The following is a 22,112-nucleotide window of genomic DNA, read 5'->3' as shown; positions in this document are numbered from 1 at the left end:
TCAAATTCATATATTTCTTAAACTCATGCATAAAATATCAGATATGTAAGCCACTCGTGTTTGCAGCATTTTAACATTACCAGGAATTAATTTACATGTCACCATAGCATGCCTAAAACTCAATACATTTTTATATAAGAGATTCCAGTATTGTAAATGAATGACTCCAAAACTATGCTTAAAAGAAAATGTGAAATGAGACCATTAATGTGCAACAGTAAATGCAGAATGTTAAGCATTGTGAGGGGCCAAACTCTCTGACAAACACATCACATTTGAAGTGAGCCTTCATTTTAGGTCTGTGGTTTTAGTTTTCTCTGTTGATCTATGATCAGCACCTATTGCCTCTGCTACACATGTAAAACCTTGTGCCCTAAAAAAGGAAACAAAACAGGAACAAATGTGTTTAATACCTTTATGTTTCTTAATACCTAGGAAAAACATTGGTATACTCACTTTAAAGCATCATCTAGTTCACTTTTGATCTTGTTGACTACAGGCGGACCCTGGTATACTAGAGCCGTGTAGAGCTGCACCAGAGAGGCTCCTGCACGAATCTTATCTAGGGTATCCTGTCCGCTGGCCACTCCACTAACTCCAACAATGGGTAACTTCCCTACAAACTCACACAAAAGCTTATTTCCTTATAAACCAAATTCACTTTGTATATTTCAATCGATCAGTCCAAATACCAAATACAAATGAAATGTGTAAAAATAAAAACAAGGCTTTGGCCTTTTAACATTTAAGCATACCTTGCTTCAACGTGTACATCTCTCGTACTGTTTGAGTGGACAGCTCTTTCAGAGGCTGACCACTGAGACCCCCTATTTCATGTTTTTCATGCAGTATATAAATGTATTAAACACTTTAAACAGCAATTCCTTTTAATAACACTTCTTTTTTTACTTTGTTACTGCTATGACTTCATGTTCTATAAACTTTGAGACCATGCCAAGGTTTGGCTGGTTAGCTTTCACAGATACCCATCATTATTGGCAGGGCCGTCCTTAGCTGACGCGGGGCCCGGTGCAAGGTAGTGGGGCCCCCCTCGGTCTGTTCGCGATCGCGTTCCGGGGGTGGGGGGTTGTGGTGGTTGGCCCTCGGTCCATTCGCCGCGGGGTCCGGTGCAACCGCACCAGTTGCACCCCCAAGGACAGCCCGGATTATTGGCATCTTTCTTCATTGATGGCCATTCAGAAGTAGCCATGTATTTTCACTAGGCCTGGGTCAAAAATATCGATATCTCAATATTAATCGATTATCATTTTTACGGAACGATATCAATTCTTACATCCTAAGAATCGATTAGTCTAGCCTGTTTTCAGTTAATGGACGGAATGTTGAAGGGCACTTCCCAACCAATATATCGCAATAAGCATTGTGCTTTGGTACTTTTAATATGAAACAAAGTCTCAGATTTCAAATTCTGTCCATTGTATTGCTGTATTCAAACAATAAATGCCGTTTTAGCGCTGTTTAATGTGGAGTGATAGATCGCGCGCTATAGCGCCTCAGTTCAACAGATGTGGCAGCGCATAGCGCACGTGAACTGATCATCTCCTCCACATTAATACCAGTTTCAGCACAAAATAAATATCCGAAGGTAAGTTAAAAGAAAGAGTACAATTTTACAAGCCGTATCCTGTCTCATGTTATCGCTCAATCAGTGTTTCAGCTGCGCAAAGACGTCAATAACGGCTTGTAAACAATGTCAGGTAATGGCACATTTACCTCAGAAAAAAACATATTCGGTGACTATAAACTCATTAGTCAGATAGAAAAATAAACTGTAGATAGGGGCATTTTATAACATATTCATTATAATTTTTTACTGTTCTTCAATGTTTAATTTATGTTTGAATAAATCCATCAAGTTTTTATGACAGGCCCTTTATGTTTATATTTAATAAAAAAACTAATTGAAGTAGAAATATTATTACGTAATTGTAACTTTATTATTTTAAAAACTTCATTAAGTGTAATTTTAACAAATTAGTAAATTTTAACCTTCAGTAATGAGCTGACTCTCATGTATATTTTACAGCATTAGACCTTAGTATTGTAGTGGCGACTTCTAATCAGGCAAGCACGAATCAACCAACACATTTTATTTAGAAAATGGAAAAATTTGATAGTGATTATTAAATTCCAAGAATGCATTGAATTTTCATTTTTTCCATGTTGAATGCATTTTCCCACCCCTATCATATCTGTGCTGATGGATGATTTGTCATTGAGATTCACAGCCTTAACTTAATATTTTATTTCAGCAGAATAATCAAGTCATACATAATGGATGGAACTTTTCTCAGATCGCCAGAAGATCCCATGGAAGGGAAAACATGGCCAACTTGCACTTATGTAATTCCACCCCATTCCATCTGTCTATGCTTGTCGTTCTATCTTAAAATAAGCTGTAGTGTAAGTGGTGCAAGCCTTCCCCATCTTCTTTCAAAACACTGGAGGGACCATCTCACCAAATCTGCATGTGGTAACCTTGCCAGAGGCTGACCAGTAGTCCCTGGTGAAGGGAACTATGGTTAACCCATCATCCCATCATTATTGGCAGGGCCGTCCTTAGCTGACGCGGGGCCCGGTGCAAGGTAGTGGGGCCCCCCTCGGCGATCGCGTTATCGCGTTCCGGGGGTGGGGGGTTGTGGTGGTTGGCCCTCGGTCCATTCGCCGCGGGGTCCGGTGCAACCGCACCAGTTGCACCCCCAAGGACAGCCCGGATTATTGGCATCTTTCTTCATTGATGGCCATTCAGAAGTAGCCATGTATTTTCACTAGGCCTGGGTCAAAAATATCGATATCTCAATATTAATCGATTATCATTTTTACGGAACGATATCAATTCTTACATCCTAAGAATCGATTAGTCTAGCCTGTTTTCAGTTAATGGACGGAATGTTGAAGGGCACTTCCCAACCAATATATCGCAATAAGCATTGTGCTTTGGTACTTTTAATATGAAACAAAGTCTCAGATTTCAAATTCTGTCCATTGTATTGCTGTATTCAAACAATAAATGCCGTTTTAGCGCTGTTTAATGTGGAGTGATAGATCGCGCGCTATAGCGCCTCAGTTCAACAGATGTGGCAGCGCATAGCGCACGTGAACTGATCATCTCCTCCACATTAATACCAGTTTCAGCACAAAATAAATATCCGAAGGTAAGTTAAAAGAAAGAGTACAATTTTACAAGCCGTATCCTGTCTCATGTTATCGCTCAATCAGTGTTTCAGCTGCGCAAAGACGTCAATAACGGCTTGTAAACAATGTCAGGTAATGGCACATTTACCTCAGAAAAAAACATATTCGGTGACTATAAACTCATTAGTCAGATAGAAAAATAAACTGTAGATAGGGGCATTTTATAACATATTCATTATAATTTTTTACTGTTCTTCAATGTTTAATTTATGTTTGAATAAATCCATCAAGTTTTTATGACAGGCCCCTTTATGTTTATATTTAAAAAAAAAACTAATTGAAGTAGAAATATTATTACGTAATTGTAACTTTATTATTTTAAAAACTTCATTAAGTGTAATTTTAACAAATTAGTAAATTTTAACCTTCAGTAATGAGCTGACTCTCATGTATATTTTACAGCATTAGTTGAGAGATTTTGTTCCTTGAGAAAATTTGGCATGTACTGTACCTGATATAGCCTATATCCAAAATAATCGATATTGAATCGAATCGAATCGAATCGGTAATCGAATCGAATCGAAAGCTTGTGAATGAGAATCGAATTGAATAATGAAATTTGTGTCAAAACCCAGCCCTAATTTTCACAAAATAAAATTAGTTTCAAGCGAAAAGTTTTCATTATATTATAGCAGATGATTTCATATACCATCATGATATAATGTACGAACAGAAAGAGATTATTATCATTATGTCACATGTATGTAAACATTATACTGAGAGAGATGGACAGAATGGCAGAAAGTAAACGTAGTTTGGTGAGGTGCTACTTTTCACTTGTAGAAAAATATAAAGCAAGATGCAATGATATATGATACATGTTATTCTAGTTTATTCGATTCATATTTATATTAAAATATATTATTTCACTATTATTTAATCACAACATTTCTGTAAAATACAATAGTATTTTTACACCTATTGGTTGAGATTTTTTTATTTAATTGTGCCCATATTTGCTTTTGTGCTACATTTGTTATTAATGTTAACTTTATTTTGAAATTTCACATACCCATTTAAGAAATAATCAGTATTGGTAAGGTGTCGTTAAAATTGTATCAAAAAGTATCGGTATTGTATCTGTATAAAATTTTAAAAAGTGTGGTATTGCCCATGCCAATTAAAATATGCCTTCAACACTGGAATAATGAACTACCTTGTCCAGAAGGTGGCGCAGTTCTTCCTTGCCCTGTAGGTCTCTAAGGCCAGGGCTGCTAACATTCACTACTAGGTAGTCAGCGAGAGGGCCCAGTGTCCGCACTCCCTCCTCATAATCTGACACCGCATCTGTAGAATACATGTTCTTCCCAAGATTGATACCAAGAGGTTTACCTGCTGATATTGGAAATTTATACTGTTAGAGGGCAGTGGGACTTTTCCTGGCACAGCTGAACAGACGTATTCAAATAAGTAGGAAAAAGCACTAAATGTCTTATTTCCAAGGCATTAAGGGAAATTATGTTATGTAAAGATATGTTCACAGTCTTGAGAAAAAATAAAAAATGGAAACTTATCCCCAGTTCCCCACATAAACCTGCTGCCTTCATGGTAAATGTGACTAAAAATAGGAAGTTTTGTGTATATTATTTACCTTTTGTTAGTTCTGATTGCACATACTTAACATATAAATTATTAGTCAAATATTTACACTATACAAAAGTATTTGACATTTAGAAAAGAAGTACCATGGTATTACCATGGTTTGTGGACACACCGGAATGGCAGATGGAATTCATTGCAGTATCATGTAAATACCATTATACTTCGGTCTGATAATCATGACGAAACCATTGCATTTCCATCTGACAACTTTATTGTACCATGGCACTACTACAATATTTATGTATCAGCTATTAAATATCAGGTAAGTGAACTGACCCTCACCCCCCATTTTCTGAAGAGTCACTAAGGTTTTCTGGATGGTTACCAAAGTTTTCTAGGTGGTTGCTTATTGATCCCTCCATCAGTTTAAGTCTATGGGTCTTTTTACAATTGATTATAAAATTAACACAACTGAAACCATCATTCATGTCCGTAGCATAAACTGTAGTGATGCTACAGTTTCATATGTATGTTAGAGGTTTGTTCAAATCAAAAGCATTTTGAAAGAGAAAGTCCAAACTTCAACTTTCAAATGGCGAGCAGGATTTGGCATTCAAAACCTGCAACATGGACAAACGCCACTAATTTACTGTATCCGGAGGGACTCCACCCTTGTTTGACTGCCTGTGAAGAACGTGTACACAACACTGGCTGACGATATTGGTGTGCGACTGATATCAATTATATTTTTATTGTTTAATGTTACGTCAGCAAATTCAACAGACCAAAAACATTCTTTTTGTTATTCACTTATAAAATAGAAAACCTTGTCCAGCCAGAAATTCGGATTAAGTCCAAGCAGATTCATGGAAAAAACAATATACTTATTCAAATATTTTCCATTTGGAACAAAATTCACTTTCACTGAGTATAAACAAAAAGCATGTATCACGGGTAATGTGTAGTGGTTTTTCAGAAGTTTAACAAATATTTTAAAAACAAAAACTGTAACTGTAATCATTGGACAGATAACAACTATACTAAAGCTATACTGAAGCAAAGTGCATGACTGAATGCTAAACTGGAAGCCTCCTTCAGGAGAAGCTGGCTCGTCTGCACCTCATTTGCATATTCTCCATGGTGAAAAGAAACACTGTGTGACTGAGAGATGCTACTACCATCTAACTCAAAATTGTGCAATCTTTTACCAACTTTTAATAGTTAAAATGTTTAGTTCCTTAGAAAAGAAAAGAAAGGAAAGAAAAGAAAAGAAAAGAGTGCTGTGTTAGGTTCTATAATTTATTCTATAAATCATGGATTATACTAATATTAGAATATAGTACAGTACTTGGCATAAATGCATACACCCCTCTGAACACCCATCTTTTTTTCTTAATGATCCCAAAGACAATTCAATAAAAGATGGCAAAATTGAAATGTATTAATCATATACTTAATAAAAACAGAGAAAATGTCATTAATATATGAAAATTAAGTAAATTAACCAATATTTGTTTAAACAAAGGGTCAAAGAAAGCAGTACACCCTAGATAAAATTCAACAAACGTGCCATATTCTAGCACTTAGGCCTTCATAACTTTATACTAGTATAAAGTATATATAGCAGCGTAGAGAGTATTCTACTCTGACCCTTCCTGGCATTGAGTGTACAAGTTCCCGACAAATTGTCACATCTGTCCTGTTTAACTCCTGGAGGAGGACTTCCTTAAATGCCCTGGTCTTTAATGGGGAATGTTGCTCAACTGCCTCTACAAAATCCCCCGCAGGTGCTCAAGAGTTGGGTGAAATACACTACCAGTCAAAAGTTTTATGAGTTGTATGAGTGCTGATGGTGTGAGGGAGTTTTGCTTTACCAATGCTGTCATGAATTCACACACCACTGTGTAATGTAATGTAATTCAAAAACTTTTGAATTGAATTGCTTCTCGTTCCCTGCGTAGTTGGCCATTTTTTCAGCCTGACAATGACTATATACATTCTCCAAATTCTTGTGATTTCAAAGCTGATTTTTTTAGCATAATTACTCCAGTCTTCAGTGTCACATGATCTATCAGAAATCATTCTAATATTCTGATTTGCTGCTCAAAAAACATTTTATTATTTTTATTATGTTGAAAACAGCTGAGTAGAATTTCTTCAGGTTCTTTGATGAATAGAAAGTTCAGAAGAACAGCATTTATCTGAAATAGAAATATTTTGTAACATTATAAATGTCTTTATCATCACTTTTGATCAATTTAAAGCATCCTTGCTAAATAAAAGTATTAATTTTTATAATTAAAAAAAAATCTGACTCCAAGCTCCAAGGTATAGTGTATAATGTTACAAAAGCTTTTTATTTCAGATAAATGCTGTTCTTTGGATCTTTTTATTCATCAAAGAATCCTGACAATTATTATTTTTTAAAATATTATTAGTAATAATAATAAATGTTTTTTGAGTAGCAAATCAGAATATTAGAATGATTTCTGATAGATCATGTGACACTGAAGACTGGAGTAATGATGCTAAAAAAATCAGCTTTTAAATCACAAGAATAAATTACATTTTAAAATATATTCAAATAGAAAGCAGTTATTTTATACAGTAAAAATATTTCACAATATTACTGCTTTTGCTGTATTTTGGATCAAATAAATGCAGGCTTGGTGAGCAGAAGAGAATTCTTTAAAACACATTACAAATCTTACTGCTCAAAAACTTTTGACTGGTAGTGTACTTGTCCACACTTTTTCACCTTTGGAGAATGTATATAGTCATTGTCATGCTGAAAAAAAAAAAGCCCAGCTATGCAGGGAATGAGAAGTGAGAAGTTTTTGAATTACATCACACAGTGGTGTGTGAATTCATGACAGCATCGGTAAAGCAAAACTCTCTTACACCATCAGCACTCATACAAACTTTTGTAAGTGCTTTACTACCACCGAACTTCATTGTGAGAACCAGGCACTTCTCACTGCACTCCACAAGTGCTGTTAGATCCAAAATGATTCACTTGGTATAGTAAGGATTCCCAGAATTTTGTAAATATGGGCCTTGAAAAAGACCAATTGAGGTTATTGTGCTTTGGCTACAGTAGGTAGTTCCAGTGTGAACAACAACCATGTATTTTATACTTCTGCATCTTAATGTTTAACATGAAACAAATCGCTCTTTTCATAGCTTTTGTTGGCTCTGATACTTGATTGGTATTTCTCCTTCTCTATTCTTATCAAAATCACTCCATGAAATTAAAGCTTAAAATGAAGGTCTGATTTATTTCAAGGACCTTGTCACAAGTCCATTTTTTTTATTTCTGTGTTACTTTTCTCCAAAGAAATAAGTATCCTAACAGTTCTCTCTAAACTGGTTCCATTGTTGTCAGCATTAAATCTGAGAATGATTCAGTGGGCTATGTAACACCTTTAATTGCCAAGAAATTACTCCTCTTTAAATGTTTTGGTTCAACATACTTATCTCGTGGTCAAAAACTGCCTTTAACTTGCAATATATTATTTGCATCTTAAATAAAGAAGTAATATTATACAAAATAAAAAAAGAATGTATTAGTTTTATTACTTAACTTTCAGGAGGGTGTACTTATTATCACTTTGATAAGAAAATCTTATTTTCCTGAATAATTCTGAAATGCTTTTTGGTAACTGATCAAGCAGACTTGCTTGAAAATTACATCTCCAAATAATCCTAATATGTCTTTAAGTAAATAATAATTGATTCATTCAGAGGGGGTGTACTCATTTATGCTAAATACTGTATGTGCAGCACCAGATGAAGAGGAATGTGAACCTTACTAAAGTGGCTTTACTGAGGTGGCTAAAGACAACCCAAAGGTACCAAAGACAAAGGCTGCAAAATACTGCTTTAAAGGGTCAAAATAGCCATCAAAATTATATTCTGAGAGCTTGGAGACATACCATGGTAAGTCTGTCTTTGCAGCGAAAATGTAGCTATACCTGTTAATGATGGCTTAGTCTGACTCCAGTTTAAAGACACGTGGTTTGGGTTTCCATCCTATGCCTTTGTTGTTGCAGTTCCCACCTCCACAAAACCAAAACCCAGTCTATAGAGGCCATCCACTGACTCGCCGTGCTTGTCAAAGCCTGCTGCTAACACAACTGGGTTCTGGAACTTGTGACCCATCGCATGCACTTCCTGATGGAAATAAATGTGAAAAAACAAAATAAAATTTAACTTCGCCTAAAATATTAAACAGTGCCACAATGTCCTGACCAACTAAAAGTGGTAAATCAATAGAGGTTTTTAAATTACCTATCCCAATATAATAAGCATACACTACATGGCCAAGTATATGGAAAACCACTCTGCAATTAAAGCAAAAATATATATTAAAGGGGTCATATGATACGATTTCAAATTTTCCTTTCTCTTTGGAGTGTTACAAGCTCTTGGTGCATAAAGAAGATCTGTAAAGTTGCAAAGACTAAAGTCTGAAATCCAAAGAGATATTCTTTATAAAAGTTAAGAGTCAGCCACGCCTACCTAAAACGGCTCGTTCTAACACGTCCCCACATATCTACGTCGCTATGTGATGAAGATTTCACTGTGGATGGAGGACTGTTTCCTGATCCTGGGAGAGTAACGTTAGACTACAATGCCGGCTGTTCTGACTCAAAGACTGTAAGTACGTTTTTTATATTTAAAGAGTTTTTATATTTTATATATTTAAAGCGAGTTTTTTGGGCAGTGTAGAGTAGGGCTTGTTGTTTGTCATTTTTCCGATCACAAATTCAGACATGGTTTTGTGTTTACGTGGCGCGATGCAACACAACGCATAAAAAGACAGTATAAGTGTAATGGAAGAGGTCTGACGCAATAGGTTAGTATTTACAAACAGTTTTATTAGGTCACAGAGAGTACGGGTGTAGGATCCAGATGATGAGATGGTGAGTGAATAGTTCGTAGAACAGTTCAAAGGATATGACGAGTGGAATAATCAGAGTCTTTGTCTTTACAGGAGCTGAAATGCACACAGGAGGAGCACACACCTCAGCGATCCGGGAACTAGGAGGAACAGGAGACACTTGGAGATGAGGAGACACTAGGAGGAACACAGGAGGTAAGTAATGCAGGAAGTATTCAAATGGAAGCAGTAGCAAAGTCATTGAGTCCTCTACTTGTATACGAGACCCGACAATGAGGGTGTCTGAGGTGTGTGCTTTTATGCAGGCTGGTTGATGAGGTGCTTGATTAGTGACAGGTGCAGGTGCTCAGAACTCAGGTGAGAGGGATCATTGTGATTGGGTGGTGGTGGAGCCTGGCCGATCTGTTACAGTACCCCCTCTCCACGGCCCGCTCCTGAGGGCCGAAAACCCAGACGTCGTGGTGGTCAACCTCTGCCCCGAGGTGCCGGCTGATCAGGATGGGCAACATAGAACTCCGACATTAAGGCGGGGTCCAATATATTGGTCCTAGATACCCATGAGCGTTCCTCGGGTCCATATCCTTCCCAGTCTACGAGGTATTCCAGCTGACCACCACGGCGCCGGGACTGCAGAATTTCCTTCAGGTTTTTAAATTACCTATCCCAATATAATAAGCATACACTACATGGCCAAGTATATGGAAAACCACTCTGCAATTAAAGCAAAAATATATATTAAAGGGGTCATATGATACGATTTCAAATTTTCCTTTCTCTTTGGAGTGTTACAAGCTCTTGGTGCATAAAGAAGATCTGTAAAGTTGCAAAGACTAAAGTCTGAAATCCAAAGAGATATTCTTTATAAAAGTTAAGAGTCAGCCACGCCTACCTAAAACGGCTCGTTCTAACACGTCCCCACATATCTACGTCGCTATGTGATGAAGATTTCACTGTGGGTGAAGATTTGCATAACGCCGCCCAAATGTTCACACAAAGAAAGAAGGCGTGACTTTTATTCTCGCTGTAGTTTTGTTGTTGCCGCCGCCATGTCGTAAAAACGCTGTGTGAGTCGTTGTGAAAGCGAAACTACTTTGTTTGGTCTTCCAAAAGAGGATGATATCTGCTTCATCATGCCTGGAGCTAATCCGTGCTGGTTGCTGAGGAAATACTACAACTTTACGCTGTGGATCGCCGGATCGGCTTTCACCGTGGACGAAGCAGAGTCCAGCCCGGAGTTGTCACATGTCCTTCCGGACGCTCCTTCATCGAAATCGCCGGACATGCTGTTCTCAAGCCCACCCGCCTCTGCTCACTCTAACCCTCCGGCCTTTCCTCACGCTAGCCCCCGGCCTCTGCTCACTGCAGGCCGCCGTGTGTGACGCTGTTTCGTTGTGAAAGCGAAACTACTTTGTTTGGCCTTCCAAAAATGGACACGACTAGAAATCAGTGGTTAAGTTGTATTTACAACACTCTTCCAGAACACTTCAACCCAAATATTCAGATGTGTGCAGCACATTTTATGGAGGACTGTTTCCTGATCCTGGGAGAGTAACGTTAGACTACAATGCCGGCTGTTCTGACTCAAAGACTGTAAGTACGTTTTTTATATTTAAAGAGTTTTTATATTTTATATATTTAAAGCGAGTTTTTTGGGCAGTGTAGAGTAGGGCTTGTTGTTTGTCATTTTTCCGATCACAAATTCAGACATGGTTTTGTGTTTACGTGGCGCGATGCAACACAACGCATAAAAAGACAGTATAAGTGTAATGGAAGAGGTCTGACGCAATAGGTTAGTATTTACAAACAGTTTTATTAGGTCACAGAGAGTACGGGTGTAGGATCCAGATGATGAGATGGTGAGTGAATAGTTCGTAGAACAGTTCAAAGGATATGACGAGTGGAATAATCAGAGTCTTTGTCTTTACAGGAGCTGAAATGCACACAGGAGGAGCACACACCTCAGCGATCCGGGAACTAGGAGGAACAGGAGACACTTGGAGATGAGGAGACACTAGGAGGAACACAGGAGGTAAGTAATGCAGGAAGTATTCAAATGGAAGCAGTAGCAAAGTCATTGAGTCCTCTACTTGTATACGAGACCCGACAATGAGGGTGTCTGAGGTGTGTGCTTTTATGCAGGCTGGTTGATGAGGTGCTTGATTAGTGACAGGTGCAGGTGCTCAGAACTCAGGTGAGAGGGATCATTGTGATTGGGTGGTGGTGGAGCCTGGCCGATCTGTTACAGTACCCCCTCTCCACGGCCCGCTCCTGAGGGCCGAAAACCCAGACGTCGTGGTGGTCAACCTCTGCCCCGAGGTGCCGGCTGATCAGGATGGGCAACATAGAACTCCGACATTAAGGCGGGGTCCAATATATTGGTCCTAGATACCCATGAGCGTTCCTCGGGTCCATATCCTTCCCAGTCTACGAGGTATTCCAGCTGACCACCACGGCGCCGGGACTGCAGAATTTCCTTCACTTTGTAGACTGACCCCTCATCCAGGATCAAGGGAAGAGGGGGTTCCTCTATCTGGCCAGGTTCTGTGGGGAGAGAGACAGGTTCATGGTGAGGTTTGAGCAGAGATACGTGGAACGTGGGATGAATTCTGTACTGTGAGGGGAGTTGGAGTTTGTAGGTGACCGGGTTTAATTGTTCCAGGATGGTGAAGGGGCCAACAAATCTGGGACTGAGCTTTCTACAGGGCAGGCGCAGTCTGATGTCCTGAGTTGACAGCCATACCTTCTGACCTGGTTGATAGGTAGGTGTTTCAGCTCTTCGAAGGTCCGCGGCCGTCTTCTGCCTGCGCACTGCCCGTTGGAGATGGTGGTGAGCAGTGTCCCAGACCCAGTAGTTAACTGCCGGAACGTCAGAAGGTTCCCCGGACCAGGGGAACAATGGAGGCTGGAACCCGAGCAAGCACTGGAAGGGAGTGAGACCAGTAGAAGGCTGTCACAGGGAATTCTGGGCGTACTCGGCCCAGCCCAGGAACTGGTTCCAGGAATCCTGGTGGCCATGGCAGAAGGTTCGCAGGAATCGCCCCACCTCTTGAATCTTCCTCTCCGTTTGACCATTCGACTCTGGATGATATCCGGACGAGAGGCTTACGGGTAACACCTAGGAGTTTGAAAAAAGCATTCCATACCTTTGAAATAAACTGAGGTCCCCGGTCTGAGACGATGTCTTCGGGAATGCCATAATAGCGGAAGACCTTGTTAAAGAGAAGCTCAGCCGTTTCCAGTGCAGTGGGGAGACCTCTAAGGGGCAGAAGGCGACATGACTTTGTGAAACGATCAACTATTACCAGGATGCATGTGTTACCTTCAGAGGGTGGCAGGTCCGTGACAAAGTCTACTCCTAGGTGTGACCGGGGCGATTTGGCACTGGTAGAGAAAGGAGTTTGCCAGATGGTAAGTGGCACGGGCTTTTGGACAATTGCTCAGTCTGGTCATCCTTGCACAAGTCAATCACGTCCCTTGCCATATTGGGCCACCAGAAGTGATCTTGTAGCAGCGAGAGGGTGTTGTTGGCCCCTCGGTGGCCAGTGCCCCGAGAGGAGTGAATCAGTGGGGTGCGTTGTGTTCGTGGTACATACTGGCATCCTGGAGGACAGCCCGGCGGCTTGTTGGGCGCGAGGGTGTTGTTGGCCCCTCGGTGGCCAGTGCCCCGAGAGGAGTGAATCAGTGGGGTGCGTTGTGTTCGTGGTACATACTGGCATCCTGGAGGACAGCCCGGCGGATTGTTGGGAGCCGTGTTTGAGGCCACTGAAGGGGAATTCCATTCAATGGGACTTACGATCATCTTTGGTGGGATGATACTCTCCGGTTCTTCTTGACCTTCCACATGACTGTGAATACATGACAAGGCGTCTGCCTTGACGTTTCTGGGACCAGGGCGATAAGTAATGGTAAAGTTGAACCTGGTAAAGAATAATGCCCATCGTGCTTGGCGGGGATTTAGACATTTAGCCTCATGAAGATACTGGAGATTTTTATGGTCGGTCAGTACGGTGAATGGATAGGCTGCCCCCTCCAGCCAATGCCTCCACTCCTCTAAGGCCAGCTTGATGGCAAGTAGTTCTCTGTTGCCGATGTCATAATTATTTTCCGCCAGGCTGAGCTTCCTAGAGAAGAAGGCACATGGATGGAGTCTGGCTGGGTTCGCCTGCTGCTGGGACAACACTGCCCCCACTCCTGTAGTGGAGGCATCGACTTCCACGATGAATGGGAGGTCGGGATCTGGATGGACTAGGAGTGGGGCGCTAGTGAAGGCTCTCTTGAGTGAGGAGAAAGCTTCCAAGGCCGCGGGTGTCCAGGACAGAGACTTGGGTTTCCCTCGGAGTAAGTTTGTGAGTGGGCTGGTGATCCTGCTGTAGCATAGAATGAAGTAACGGTAAAAGTTGGCAAATCTGAGGAATCGTTGGAGCTCCTTAATAGTAGTGGGTTCTGGCCAGGAGGTTATAGCTTCCACCTTACCCTCGTCCATCTGGATACCGGTACGATCAATGTTATGCCCCAGGAATTGCACCGTGGTTTGGTGAAAGGTGCACTTTTCAGCCTTGAGGAACAGGTGGTACTCTCTCAGACGTTGGAGGACCTCCTCAATGTGCTGGCAATGCTCGGCCTGGCTCCGGGAGTAGATGAGGATGTCATCTATGTAGATAATGACGAATCGATGAAGAAACTCCCGGAGCACCTCATGCATGAAGTCCTGGAATACGGAGGGGGCATTGGCAAGTCCATAGGGCATGACCAGATACTCGTAGTGGCCAGTAGGGGTCACAAAGGCAGTCTTCCATTCATCCCCTTCACGTATCACGGTTGTAGGCACTGCGGAGGTCCAACTTGGTGAAGACGGTAGCCCCACGGAGATGTTCAAGGGCATTTGGGACGAGGGGAAGAGGATATCGGAACTTGATGGTGATGTTATTTAATGCTCGGTAATCTATACAGGGCCTCAAGCCTCCATCCTTCTTGGCCACGAAGCTCGATGCAGCAGGGGAGTTAGATGGACGGATGTAACCTTGACCCAGCGCCTCCTTGATGTATTCCTCCATGGCCTTCTGTTCAGGAAGCGACAGTGAATAGATTTTTCCCCGAGGCACTGGCTCACCCGGAATGAGATCTATGGCGCAGTCCCATGGCCGATGTGGTGATAAGTGGGCGGCTTGTTTCGGGCAAAACACGTCGTTGAAGGGGGCATAGCAGGCTGGAATGTCTATGGATTGCTTCTCGATGGGACTCTCAATGGAGGTTGAATTCACTGGAAGGACCTCTGTGAGTTTCTTAGATGGTGATGGAGTCACGGGGAAGCAGTCTGGGAAGCAATCCTTGCCCCACTTCAGGACTTCTCCCGTCTTCCAGGACAGAATCGGATTGTGCTTTAGCAACCACGGGCGCCCTAAGATGATGTCAGCAGTAGACCCCTCCAGAACCAGAAGATGAATGTCTTCAGAATGAAGTAGGCCCAGACGAAGTGTGATGGGTCCCACGCGATATCGTACATGTCTACGACATAGTGGTGTTCCAGTTATCGACTGGACTTGGTAAACTGTTTCAGTGGTGGTAGCTTGTAAGCCAGAGTAGGGCGCTGGTCGGGCCATGGGACTAGCGATGATGGTAGGCGAAGAAGTGCTGGTTGGGATGGAGGAGGTGATGGGTGGTGATGCCGGTGATGGTAACGTAGAACTCATCGTAGTGAGTCTACGAGCTCCTGGAACGGATCAGGGTGACTCATCTGTGCCATCGGTGTTGGTCCGGTCTTCTGTAATGGCATCATCACAATATGGTGAGGGGCATAACATTTCCGTCTCACGCTTGAGATATTCGGCCAATCACAACGCACTGGATAGCTGGCCAATCACAGCACACCTCGCTTTTCAGACCGATGAGCTTTGTAAAAATCTACGCATTTCAGAAAGGAGGGGCATAGAGGAGAAACAATAATGTACAGTATGTGGAAAATAATGTGTTTTTTGAACCTTAAACCGCATAAACACATTTCATTACACCAAATACACGAAATAATGTTCTTTTTTAGCAGCATCATATGACCCCTTTAATGCGTAGTGGCAAGTCTTACAGTCTTCCAAATCTTCCAGCACACAGTGACATTTTAGAGAACATGACTGGCCAGCACAAATCCCAGACTCGGAGGTCTAAATAAATAAATTGTACAATCAAAAACTAGGCACTGAAATGTCCATTTCCCATGCAAACATCAAAATTTGGAAAAAAAATTAACTTGGCATAATAATGTACACACCATTAACACTCTGGACTGTGCGTATGTTTAATGTTTTTTACTAGTGTTATTGATTGTGTTATTGGCCAAATGAATCAAAACTGAATGTTTCAATTTTATACACACGTTGATTAAATATTTCAGAGTCTAGCATGGATTTGGGCATTAAAATGAAATGAAATCATCATCCAGGAGTTAATAAAGTTAAATTAATTTAAGAAGAAAAAAACTGCATGACTGTACAGTACAAAAGAGGAAAGAAATATTCAGAGACTGATTAAGTTGGTCAAACGAACGAAAGGTGTCAACTAGCATCAACTAGTTTTCTGTAATTTAATGCCAAGATGAGAAAACGTACTCGGTTACTTACGTAACCTCAGACCACACCCAGGACGAGGCTATGCCCCGAGTGGAATGGGCCCTGACTCCTATGGGGCTCTGGAAACCCAGGTAGGAGTATGCTAGTGTGATAGCATCAACTAATCATCGAGAAATCCTCTGCTTTGTGACCGGGGACCCTTTGGTGCGGCCTCCAAACCATACAAAAAGTTGTTCCGGCCTCCTGAACGGGGCAGAACAATTTTTAGCACCCAGAGAAAGTTAAGCTCCTGGTCCTCCTCAGAAGGAGGAAGCGCAGCGAGAGTAATAACCTGGGCTCTAAGCGGGGTGTAGAGCACATTAGGAACGTACCCATGTCTTGGTTTTATGACGTAGGGTTTAGGATTTATCGAGAGAGCCTGCAAGTCACCTACTCGTTTAACCGATGCTAATGCCAGTAGCAGAGCGGTTTTCAACGACAGGGTTTTTAAGTCTGCAGACTGTAGTGGCTCAAAGGGGGAGCCCTTGAATGCTCTCAGGACTGTGGGCAGGTCTCACGTAGGGACCGTGGGGAACCGGGGTGGATTGAGCCTCCTGGATCCTCTCAGGAAACGGACAACTAAGTTGTTCTGGCCCACAGAATGTCCGGCTATAGGAGCATGTGAAGCTGCTATAGCTGCCGAGCGTGGAAGGGGAGCGGTCCTTGTCCAACAGCTCTTGAAGGTAGGACAATATCACCGATATGTCACATGAAACTGGGTCATCGCCACGGGTTGTGCACCAGGCGGAAAAGACGACCACTTAAGGGCATAGAGGCATCTCGTAGACGGGGCTCTAGCCTGTGAGATAGTATTCAGGATGCTCTCAGGGAGATCTACTGATTCCCATCGAGAGCCTAGAGGTGCAGAGCCCACAGCTCGGGCTGGGGGTGCCAAATCGTCCTGTTCGTCTGAGAGAGAAGGTCCTGCCTCATGGGAATGGGCCAACGGAGCTGCTGTCAGCAGCTGAGACAGCTCTGAAACCCAAAACTGGTTCTTCCAGAGTGGGGCCACCAGAGAGACTCTGTGTCTGTGTTCCCTGACTCGTATGATTACCTGTGGGATCAGACTGGTCAGATGGAAGCTGCAGTCGTAACTTTTTTTGGTTAAAAATGATCCGAAATCAATATTTGCGCAAGTACATAACCAGCCAGTGTTCGAAACTATCGCATTACTTTAGCCCGATTCACAACGGTTATCTTATAATAATGTTTTCTCATTTGAGTGGTATGGGGGAAATTTGAGCAAGCAAACATAAAGAAGTTGTCCCGGCTACTAGGCTATCCTGCAGGTGGCGGATCGTTCATAGCCTTTTCTCACAGCAGCTGGAATAATTACATTTATCATTTTGATGGCGGATTGTAATCCAGAAAGGATTATGTGTTTATGAAACACATGTGAATGAAATTAAATTATATTCCAGTTTTAAATGTGCTTCTGATTACAGATAGCTTGGGATTACACAAGATTTGTATTTTAAAGACAACCAGTTCGAAGGGAGCATAATTTGCTTTTTGGGTTCAAATAATTTCTTAATATGAAATTCGAGTGGTATGACAATTAGAAATTAGACTGTACAGAAACTGAAATCTACTCGCTTATACACACTATACTCATATTCACGCAATGCTGATGTTGTTAACACTATAACAGTTTGAGAATAAAGTATAACAATAATAATAATTTGCACGGTTTGATGTGATATGAGCTAATTTAGATTAAGTCACCATTTGTAGCACAATGCTTTTTTCCTCAGTTGGTCAGAACAAACATGGCAGACTTGTTACTTACTTGTACAATATACGGTGAAAATTATTATTTGGGTCATATATTCCAAGACGTAGGCTAGAATCTGTGAGTGCAAAGAACAATATCCATACCAGTGCGGTGACTGACTGCCACACATACTCCTCAAAACATCAGATTCATCCGCGCTGGAGAACAACCCACGCAAGGAAGATAATTCTGCACACAGCTGCAATTGCAGGCTTTCAAACAGAGATGGCAACAAAGAGGCAAAACTTACGGACTGCAGATTTAAAGATTTTGTCTTTAGTACAGAAATTTTGACTTTTGCATATATTACTGTTACGGGGCTGACGAGACGTGAGACTTGCGGATACATGTGCAAGAATTACAGACTATGCAAGCTTCCATATCGAAAATAAGATTTTAAAACAAATAGTCTTACCACCATAAAGTCAACCTTTACAAAAAAGTCAACACTATGGACCAGTGGTGGTATAATTACATTTAATACCATAGTACTGAATGGTCACCATATTCATATATTGTGATATTTCAACGGTAGATGTCCAAAATACCCAAGGTATTATCCTAGTATTTTTTTGTTAGTGTAATGCGTTTAAAGTTACAATGGCAATCAAATAAACCTTAGACTTTTCTTCTGATTTCAGGGGATTACAGAGGGTTTACTGTCATTTTATATTCACACAGACTGCGAAACTCAGGAGCTGATTCAATGCATGTAAGACGCAAAACAAGAAAAAAAAGTGTCACTTATATTACGTAATCACGAGGCATAATTTTCACTACATCAAATCTCAGCAAAAAGTATATATTTCTATATGTTAATTTAGATTTCTTCGTAAAATAATATAAATGCATAATATAATATTAAAATATAAACAACTATTTTAATATACAACATTGAATTATTGAACACTTACACATTTTTGAATGATAACAATTTAAGTTTTTTTTTTTATTAGCTAGTAAACTTGTAAAACTACACATTCTGAACAATTATAGCTTCAAGCAGTGTATTAATAGTCAGTATGCTACACTCTAAGAAAATAATTCACAGGTTTTTGCCTGCATTTTAAATTACGCATTGTAATTTGTGCTTTCGGGTGGTTACAATGGATAATGGATAATGGATAGCGGATAATGTCCTGGAAAATTACTAGTACCTTTTCCATTTTTCTAGATATTTTTCTTACAGTGTACTAACTGATCAACAATCACAGGCACTCACGAGGCATAATTTTCACTACATCAAATCTCAGCAAAAAGTATATATTTCTATATGTTAATTTAGATTTCTTCGTAAAATAATATAAATGCATAATATAATATTAAAATATAAACAACTATTTTAATATACAACATTGAATTATTGAACACTTACACATTTTTGAATGATAACAATTTAAGTTTTTTTTTTTATTAGCTAGTAAACTTGTAAAACTACACATTCTGAACAATTATAGCTTCAAGCAGTGTATTAATAGTCAGTATGCTACACTCTAAGAAAATAATTCACAGGTTTTTGCCTGCATTTTAAATTACGCATTGTAATTTGTGCTTTCGGGTGGTTACAATGGATAATGGATAATGGATAGCGGATAATGTCCTGGAAAATTACTAGTACCTTTTCCATTTTTCTAGATATTTTTCTTACAGTGTACTAACTGATCAACAATCACAGGCACAAGCTAATAACAAGGTGTATCATAAATGAACAATTATTAAATTGTTATTATTATCAAATTGGACAATTGCAAATAGCAATAACTTAATTCATGTGACGTGTGTACTGCTAGATGTAAAACTACACATTCTGAACAATTATAGCTTCAAGCAGTGTATTAATAGTCAGTATGCTACACTCTAAGAAAATAATTCACAGGTTTTTGCCTGCATTTTAAATTACGCATTGTAATTTGTGCTTTCGGGTGGTTACAATGGATAATGGATAATGGATAGCGGATAATGTCCTGGAAAATTACTAGTACCTTTTCCATTTTTCTAGATATTTTTCTTACAGTGTACTAACTGATCAACAATCACAGGCACAAGCTAATAACAAGGTGTATCATAAATGAACAATTATTAAATTGTTATTATTATCAAATTGGAAAATTGCAAATAGCAATAACTTAATTCATGTGACGTGTGTACTGCTAGGCATCTTTGGTTTCCTCTTTTGTAAAATTTAGATGGAAAATGTGTGCCTTTTTATTGTTTGATAAACAATAAAAATTTGTTTATTATTTTAGCGCTTATCAAAAGTTCCTAAAAGTAGCCAAATAAGATTTAAAAATAGCTAAATTTGTTGCTAGGTGCTTTTGGAGGGAAAAAGTTGCTAAATTTAGCAACAAAATTGCTAAGTTGGAAACACTGCCCTTTAAAGAACCACAAAACTTTATCTATGAGCAATGATACATCGCTTGTTCACCTTCAGTCGTCCCGCCATGAGTCGTGTTTAGGGATGGGCGTATCGATCCGAAGTATCAATATATCGATACTGATTTATTGTTTCGATACTCAAACAATAAATATCGATACTAAGGTGTGTTTTATTTACCAGTGATTTTATTTAACAAAAAAATTATGCATTGAATTGGACGAATAACCTATGTTAGTAAATAATTGTGTAGGACATAACTATTTTCCTGCTCATCTGAGCACCCGCAAATGTTGCAAGACCGAACCAATCAATCACAGATAGCGTTCACTCACTTCTGACAGTGCATTCAAACAGGGCTGCGTTTCCCAAAAGTATAATAAGAACGCATTAAAGCTTTTGGGAACGGCAGCCCTGAACAATGCTTATCAGAGGACAGAAGGAAAAAAACATGTATGTTTGAGTTATTTCACAATAAACAGATTGAAATTAGCCTATATAGTTTGTGCAATTACATTTATTGAAATTGAACGTTGAAAGATAATACTGATCATGTTCTATTCTGTAATGTTAATATAAATCATACACTGTCAAAAAAAGGTTGCATTTTATGCATGCAACAGCCTGTCACTGGCAGTCCCTTATGAAAATGAACCATGGTTTTACTAAAGTGACCATAGTTCAAATGTAGTATTTGTAGATTAAAATATGTTAATCAAAAAAATCAACAATTTGTTTTTTTAATTTTCAGGTAGGTCTATGGATTTTTGTTGTTTTTGACCCCTAACATTCTTTTTCTTTAAGCTAGAAGCTGCCACCATGTAAAAATAAATAAATAAAATAAAAATAAAAATAATTACAACGGCAAAAACTTCATACTCACCTAACTAATGTAAATAAAAAAGTTATCAAGCTTACTGAAGGTAAGTTAACAGTCTAATTGCTTATTACAAGCAAAAGGACAAAAAAAATGTTAATAAAAAAAATTAAATAAACAGATTTTTTTTTTTCAGGTAGGTCTGGATTTCGTTTTTTTTTTCGTTTGCCTTGAGTTGGTTGTTATGGTAATTAATTTGATTATGTTCAGGTGTTTCTCATTATCATGTGTATTTAATTCAGTTCTGTGTTGGTTTAGTTGTCCGGTGTTGTGGTTATGCTTCTTCATTTGCCAGTGTGTGGATTTACTTATGGATTTATTAAAGACTGTTTGAACTTCATCTTCCTTGTCATGCGTGGTTTACAACCAGTTGTGACAAGTAAATGCTACCACAGAAATAGCCTACTACAGACAGTTAATAAAGTAATACATGTAAAAATAAAACACTGCACAATCTTCACTGAATGCATATAAATTAGTTATTCAGTCAAGAGCAGTAAGGGATTTTCTCTATTTCTTTTGTTGTTTAATTTAATAACAGACAGCAGTAAGTTTATTAGCCTGACTATAGGCGGAGGGTGAAACTCTCAGGGTATTTAACATGATCACAGTTTAATAAATAAATTGTAAGTTAGTAATTAACACTTTTGTTTCCACAGTTATTCAAACAGAGCAAAAATTATGTACAGAATGAAAGCAAAGAACATTCACATTATCAAAGAACATTAGGCTATCACTGACTTCAGTCTATCGTGAGTTTAAGCACTCTCTAAAAACTTAATTCGATGTTCACACACGCTTTCTTTGAGCGCGCTTCAGGTGTGTGC

At 39.6% G+C, this 22,112-nt stretch overlaps 1 protein-coding gene across 1 annotated transcript; it reads right to left on the bottom strand.

The window, feature by feature from the left end:
* Positions 1-288: 288 nt before the first annotated feature.
* On the bottom strand, positions 289-4,516 carry LOC107600361 (dihydroorotate dehydrogenase (quinone), mitochondrial-like). Its single transcript, XM_016292233.1, has 4 exons — positions 4,373-4,516; positions 756-837; positions 457-616; positions 289-373 (listed from the first exon to the last, which is right to left on the bottom strand). Exons 1-4 carry the CDS (start codon positions 4,514-4,516, stop codon positions 289-291), a joined length of 471 nt encoding a protein of 156 aa, XP_016147719.1.
* Positions 4,517-22,112: the final 17,596 nt, after the last annotated feature.

This window comes from Sinocyclocheilus grahami, unplaced genomic scaffold, assembly GCF_001515645.1.
Source record: "Sinocyclocheilus grahami isolate Dianchi unplaced genomic scaffold, SAMN03320097.WGS_v1.1 scaffold282.1, whole genome shotgun sequence".
NCBI lineage: Eukaryota > Metazoa > Chordata > Actinopteri > Cypriniformes > Cyprinidae > Sinocyclocheilus > Sinocyclocheilus grahami.
This window is presented reverse-complemented; position numbering and strand designations above follow the sequence as displayed.